Source organism: Benincasa hispida, unplaced genomic scaffold (assembly GCF_009727055.1).
Source record: "Benincasa hispida cultivar B227 unplaced genomic scaffold, ASM972705v1 Contig999, whole genome shotgun sequence".
Classification (NCBI taxonomy): Eukaryota; Viridiplantae; Streptophyta; class Magnoliopsida; order Cucurbitales; family Cucurbitaceae; genus Benincasa; species Benincasa hispida.
The window spans coordinates 12,750-20,491 of NW_024065330.1; the positions used below are offsets into that span (position 1 = coordinate 12,750).

Genomic DNA, 7,742 nt, shown 5'->3' on the forward strand with positions numbered 1-7,742 from the left:
GTCACTCTTAAGGGTTGCGATGAAGACATCTCCACATTTTATCTATTTTCCATCCATTTACTCTGCGTCAACAATTGTCGTGTCTCTACCTCTCATTCATACTTCTCATTGCTTTGTCTGTTACTTAGGAGTAGGAGTAGTGTTAGTTTAAAACCTCCCATCCATTCTTTTATTCAACCGTTGCATTCACATTACCGCATAGCATTTAGTTACAAGTCCCTGAGTTCGACCTCAGATCACCCGAGAAACTTGCGTTCACGTTATACTTGACGCGAGCGCAAGAAAACTTGTGATAGGAACGCATGGTCATCGCATACATTCGTTAATGAATAGTTCATTCCAATGCATGATAATCAACGCATACATTAAGAACATGCATCGCATATTGCGTTCACCTAATTTTAGTCGTCAAGTAATTGATAACTAATTTTTCGTCATCAGTTACAAATTCAATTAAGAGAAAAAAAACTTATAATATCACATCTACTCATGGTTATTTGGTGATTGACCTTTCAATATGATTGTTTCTACACCTCTCCTTCTTTACATTTGTTGCTAGATGCTTGACTTGTAGTAGATATCTAGTATGCAGTTGATAGTCAAAGTTGCATAATCAATACCTGGGCTTAGATTTTATTAACTGTGGTATCCTTAGTGTGGAAATTATCCAGGTCAAACCTACATGCACTTTTTCCAATCTCATAGGATAACCAAATTTGTTGTATATACTAGTACAATCAAATGTAGAAAAAAGAAATTCAATGTTAAGTCATTTGATGCTCCATAAAGTTAATGAAATAAAAGATTAGATAAAAGGTTCACAAATAGGCTAGATGACTAAAAGTGATTAGTAAAAAATAACCAGCCCTGTGCCACTATTATACCAAGGTTGATTGTTGTTCAACACTCATATGTCGCTGTACATTCCTTGGAGAAACCAAAGGAATGGATTTCTCCAATTCATATATATATAGCTTCTGATAACACTGAGTCCTAAAATTACTGAAACATGGACAAGAAAAAGGCAGCTAAATTTCTAGATTTGTACTCAAACTTCAGAACTCATAATTAGATGAACCAAATCGGATGGCGCCCCCTGTGTACTTTTTTAGACGTTTTATCAATAGCGAGCTCTAGAATTAGTTTTGCGGTTCTTGATACGGATGAGTTTATCATAAATACACCATGGGAAGCTAAGAAAATGGCCATGATTCTTTCTGCCATCAGACCAACCCCAGTAGGTGTGATGATATGTAACAAAATACCATGCTGAAGCTCTTGCATACACATTAGTATCATGTCCATAATGTAAGTCAGCATTCTCATTGAACCAGCCCCTCGCCTCCTTTCGCAGCGACTTAACAGCCATGGTGATCGATTCCGCTTCATTTTTCTTGGTAAAAGATAGTGATGATGTCAAACTACCGCCACTGATCAGTTCAGCCTCGGTTTTGATCTTATAATAGTGCATCAAATTTCCCAACCTCATGTCATAGTTGTTCTTGTGATAAATCGCATCGTCGAGATACTCTTCGAAACCTTCAACTTCCATGTCAGGGTCATAAGCTTCCCGAGCCACATCCGGAGTATAGGCAAAGGACCTGATATTCTTAATGTTTGGACCAATGTTATCCAACATTCTGAATAGTTTTCCCAATACGTTCTTTGACTCGTATGTTACTTTGTCAGCTTTATCCATGAAATCAGGATATTCTTGTACTCTTAGATTAGCAGGTATTAAAGCAGGGATACCAGTTTTTGGAAAGTCTACCGCAATTGAGAATAGTTTTGCAAGCTCTATACAAGGATTGCTCATTGCTTTCTCTGGCTCCTTATCTGCAAATGCTGTATGAGCATTGGCAATGATTCCTAAACTGTCATTGACCATATAATTTGCAAAATACTCCTGAACTTCCTGCATCACAACAACATTTATACCATATCAAAACTTTTTCCTCCAAAATACTTGTTGACAACAACAATCCAAAGTTCACTTGTAAAACACACCTCCATTGTGACATCATGATCTAGTAATTTGCTAGGTACAGGGGTATAATCCATTGGTTCAACTTGTAGAGGTGGAATCAAGTCAGGGTCCCAGCACACAAAGTATATATCGCCATCTAAATCGCTTCCAGAGCATTCATTTGGATGAGGCCTTACATAGAAAGAAAAGTGTTATGGCATAAAACAACCAACAAGCAAACAATCAAACAAGATAAGTGTTATGACAAAAATAGTCAATAGGCAAAGAATCAAATAAGAAAACAACACGGTTTTACGTGGTTGACTAATGGTGTATTAGCTACCTGAAGAGACAAGAAGAATATTAACTTGAGGAGGAATAGAGTACAAAATACATAGAATAAATATAGGTAAGGATTAGAGGATTTATATATGGCATCCTCCTTAAACAGATTCAAGACATGTCAAACAAAAAGTTTCTAAGATCAGCAAAATTCCTAGCAGATATGACATTAGAGGTGCTTAGCCCACACGGTCAAGAATTCATGAAGTCAAGTATAAACATCTATCTAATGCTGAAAAGGAGAAATATATTTCATTGAACCGGAGATGAAAATTTTGATGTTAAACTAGATCATTTACCTTGATCCTTTTTGTGGAAAAACCACACAATCTACCATGTGATGCAGAGCTGGTACATCCACGGCTGTTAAAACGCGCACATCACCTGGGTGCAAGCAGGGGTTTTTCGCCACTACTACTGTTCCGGTTACAATGAAATGCCGGTTTGATTTTCTTCTCTTAAAGATTATGTGATCATCACGCAGCTGTTGGTGTGCAGAACACTGCACAAATACCTCTCCATATTCCAAATTTCTTGTTTCATCGAGACATCCCAACATTGCTCGTCCATTTGGAATGAAGATCCTTGATTTCCTCCGCAATTCCAACAACTTTGATTCTCTGAATGTGTGCAACATCATCCATAAGAAAGGCTCAGAATCAGGTCTGTAACCACACAACATCATTTCCTTAAGAATCTTGGTATTCTCTCCTGGAGACATTAGCTCAAGGGCACGCTGAGCTTTCATTGGATCACTAAAAATGGTGTCCAATTCATCAATCAATTCCCTTTGTTTACTCTCAAACACGTGATCCTGAACACCAAGTGTAGACAAAAGAGTAATCAACTGACGATTTAGAAAACAAGGATGATATTTACTCCATGATAAAACATCGAGCTTCGTGTCTGTCGATTCATACTTGAGCATGCTGTTCCTGAGCGATAATTTTACTGATGAGGTAGGATCAACAGAAATAACACCTTTAAAACCAGCATAACGAATCTGAAAAGCAGATGGCATATGCCTGATCCCACATTTTTTAGCAACTTTTTTAGCAAAACTAACTGATATTTTCCCAATCCCATCAGAGAAGACATAATTGACACCACCACCTGATTCAACTTCGATATCGGGAATAAGGTTAACTTCACGTCTACTCACACTTAAAGTTTCCGTGGATGAACCAAAGGATTGGCCTAGTCTAGCAGCATACTTGGCTACATTTCGTATACAATGAAAATCTCCCATCCATCTCCTTATTCTAGCTGCAGTAAGTCCATCCCTTGGAGCAAACATCCATGCAGCATTTTCCCGTAATTGGCTAGATGAATAAGCTAGAAACTCGAACTTCTTATCACCAATTGTAATGCCATCTCTTAGAACTGAAAGGATCCGTTTAAAGATTTTCGTCTTTCCGTCCTCCAAAGAAGAGGATGCTCGTGGAGACAACTCAGTTGAATACATTTTATCCAATTCCTCGTCGACAAATGAAACACGCAAAAAGTTGTCAAGGTAGTCAGGGTAACGGCGTAATACGCGATTTGAAACATTAACCTCCGGACCACAAAAGTAAACTTTGCAAGGTGTCACTTGAACCCTGTGTACATAGACTAACCCTTCACTTAAGGACAAAATAGGTGGCTGGGGGGGATTCTTTGATTTGAAGTACTTTCTGTACTCCTCATCTAACCATTTTGATGGGTTATAGCAACACTCTTTCAAGTGAAGAAGTTTCTTCAAAGCATGATCTATGAAGGCAATATTGTATATCCGAGGATCTACCATCTGATAGAAATTAATATCAAGAGCTGGGCCTGGAAGGCAACCTTGTTGTACCAACAAATTTATCTTAAACAAAATTGCATAAGGCAAGTTGATAGTTAGAGGAGGTCTAACTACAGGTACCAAGTTTACATTGGAGGAATAAGTAGAACCACTGACCAATGAAAATTTACCGTTGAATTCTTTGAAGTAAGCAAATTTATCATGAAAATTAGGGAGCTGGCGACCGTAAGGAATCTCCAAGCATATAGCTGCAGATTGTCCAATGCAGCATGATGGAGTGAAATCAGTTGCTCGAAACCATTGGGTGTCAACTTCCATGGAAAAGTTTAAGAAAGGGTCACCAATAATGTGTCCCAAAGATATTGCATCTCTCTCATAAATCCGTGGAGCACCAAATAACTAATAATACAAACATGTTAAAGTTTGAATTATACACGATATAAAATTTACACGGGCAAATAATCTAAGCTATTCTCATATTCTTTGCTATAAAACTTTGACTTGCTTATCTCAACATCAAAATGAAGACAGCATAATTTGTTTTTAAAAAATATATGTTCACTTGCATGGATTACCTGTCCTCATAATCTTATCCTGAAGTACAGAAATATAGAAAAGTGCTGAGCTCAATTCTGTATATATTTAGGGGATATTTGACCCACAGCTTCATAAGTTGATGTTAAACAGCTCAACTTCAATAGTAAACACTATTAAAGTTTGCACATTTATCGAGGAACTTCATCTTACAACTCTACATTGTAAATTCAGACTTCCTAACTCCAACATACTATTGCAAACTTCATAACTCAACTCGGTGCCCCAAACATCCCCTTAGCTTGTAAAAAATTCATATCTAGATACCTCTTTTAGCTCCGTTCAAAGAAAGCATATCCTGTCAGATTGAAATTACTAAAGAAAATTAAACTTATGGGGCTCAAAATCTGATTAGACACAGATCCTACACATAGTTTTCAAGCTATCAAGTTGGAGCAAAAATGGATGATAAAATTAAACAACTAAGGCCAGGTTAAAGAAGCACTTTCTTAATAAAATTATAGCTTCCATGACCCAATGGAAGCACTAGATTTTATCTACAGCCAACTTCCATTATCCCTTTCACCATCTTTTGAGAAAAATCTCAACCGTTTCTCTTTTCTTTTTTGCATTGAAGGTATCAATAAATTCACTTAATTCTTTTGTCCCAAAAAGTGTTCAGTCTATATATATACTCTCTCAGCAACTAAGGTATGTTTAATGAATTTGGTGGTGTACTAGATTCCACTTTCCAGTTATCCTTTTATAGCCACCCACTATCCTGTATGGAAATCAAGTCTATGAAAATGCGTATGAGTCAACCAATGAATCCCTCTAATTAGAGAATAATACAGCCATTACATAAGTGAAATTTTTTGGTAAATGTGCTTGGATAAATCCATGATATTTCCCAATGGTGCAGAGAAAAGAAACCAGTACACCAATGACATAACAATGTTCAAAGTTAATGGATGAACCTGAATCAGAAGATAATCTACAGATTGGCCTTGTGGCTTGTGTAGCTCAACCTGCCAAATGTTCTCGTAGCGCAGTACGAGCATGTAGTCAACATGAGGATAGGATATGAAGAAATAAAGTTTACGCTGCTCAAACCCAAAATCCACAGAAACATTTGACTCTGTCCATAACATGGAAAAACTCTCCTTTGATATCTGACAGCCAAGATGGAGTCTTAGACCTTTGAAGTTGTATTCAAATACTGGTGGATCTGGTAGAATATCATGTTTCCACTCCCTTGCCTTCAGATAAGAAGTACCATAGAAAAGGCCTTCAGTAGCCTTAGATATAATTGACTTAGCACCTTCTTCATCAGTAAACTGGATGATAGCATACATTCGTCTTCCTCTTCCCTTCGAACGTTTTGTATTTATGGCATCAATAGTTCCTTTGCCTGTAAATCTCTCTACAAACGTCTTAACTGATTCTTGTAATACACCAGAAGGGAATCCAAAAAGCTGAATTGTTTTACCCATTCAATCCAAAGAGAATCAACTCCAAACTTCTTTTTTCCTGTCATACCAAACAAATTGATTATAATGCGTATCATTGAGTCTAAAAATAAGCAACATGGGTATAGTTACTGACATAATGTATGCACCCTTGATTAAGAGGCCAGAGGTTCAAATCCCCCACCCCACATCTTGTTGAACTCAAAAAATCAAGCCTCAAGATAAAGAAGTCAGTAAATAGTTTAAAAGAACGACTCTAACAATCCAATGAGAAGATAAATATTTAGTCCTTTCTCCAAAGGTTTATACTACTCCATTCCAAATGCAAACACATTATCATCTTGATCAAATTGAAAATGTTGACACATTCAAGATATAGAGGATCAACCAGTTGTCAATTCAAAAAGAAAGCTATATCACATTATACTCATTTGGAGAAGAGCACGAATGCACAATAATGCTAACTTATATATGACCAAGAAAATGTGTGGGAACATCAGTGTAAGAGTTTTTAAGAAACACATTTTCAAGCTCAATTCCAATCCTATCCTAAGTGAAGAAAAACTGGGAATAAATGTAAAAAAAAGATCAGGTTTCTTCAAAGACAAAAATGGCTTCAACAACTCAAGAAACTAAAAAGAAGAGTTTCTTCAAAGGTGTTGCCTGCTGTACAAGAATAGTGCTCTGCTCATCACTCACTTCCATTTTCCTCAGGTGTTCCTCTTGAACACATTACAGCCAAACAAACTCTGTTCCTTCCCCCATCATAAACACAAGATTTTAATCAAATAGAAGATCACCCACAAAGCGAAAACTAAAATTTGAAGAGAAGAAACAACCCCAGATCATAAACAACCCCTGAAACAGTAAGAACCTACAGAGATACAAGAAGGGCATATATTGCTACATCCACAGACAGAACAGGGGAACGATAAAACAAGAAAAAAAACAAGATCAGAAAACAACCCAGATGAAGAAACACAAAGACAAAGAAGATTAGCTTTATATTAACCCGAAAAAAAAAAAAAGAAAAAAAGAAACACTTCAACAATCCATCTATTATCAACAATGGGGGGAAAAGTTAGGGTGAATACCAAGTAGATTGATTCATAAAAAAGAGGAAGAAGAAGCAGTACACAACACTATACTGCAAAATAGCAGTGGGGAAACCCAAAAACGAAAATGGAGAATGAAGGGAAATGATTCCACAATTGGGCGGGCCTTTACCTTAAGAATAAAGGAAGACTTTCATTAACCAAGTCTTTCTTTTTGTGCCTCCATGACACTGAACCTTCTTTAACTGTTTTTATTTAACAATTAATTAAATTAAATATTCTCTAAGGAATGTAATCTTTCTTTTTTATTATTTGTCTTATAGTTTTGGGGGAAAAATTAAATTATTGAATGAGCCGCCAAGGGAAAAATTATAAAAAAGTATTTGACAAAAATTTCAAATTAATAAATACAAAATTTACAATATTATATCTATATTATATTTATATATTTGTACATTTTGTTGCTTTTCATTTTTCTATTTCGATTTTTTAATCATATCATGAAAATAGCGAATTCATCTTTTATATCGATACCCAAAAATATAGAAATATTGGCATGTCTACAAAAATTTATTATCATAGTATTGATA

General features: G+C 36.1%; 1 protein-coding gene across 6 annotated transcripts; it reads right to left on the reverse strand.

The window, feature by feature from the left end:
* Positions 1–823: 823 nt before the first annotated feature.
* Positions 824–7,404, reverse strand: LOC120070159 (RNA-dependent RNA polymerase 1-like). 6 transcript variants are annotated; one of them, XM_039022009.1, is made up of 5 exons: positions 7,325–7,404; positions 5,606–6,158; positions 2,608–4,493; positions 2,008–2,158; positions 824–1,915 (listed from the first exon to the last, which is right to left on the reverse strand). In XM_039022009.1, exons 2-5 carry the CDS (start codon positions 6,119–6,121, stop codon positions 1,121–1,123), a joined length of 3,348 nt encoding a protein of 1,115 aa, XP_038877937.1. In that variant the 5' UTR covers positions 6,122–6,158; positions 7,325–7,404; the 3' UTR covers positions 824–1,120. The 6 variants fall into 6 exon arrangements, with proteins under 6 accessions (XP_038877937.1, XP_038877934.1, XP_038877938.1 ...); XM_039022006.1 differs by having other exon boundaries at positions 7,192–7,327; XM_039022010.1 differs by lacking the exon at positions 7,325–7,404 and adding an exon at positions 6,761–7,170.
* Positions 7,405–7,742: the final 338 nt, after the last annotated feature.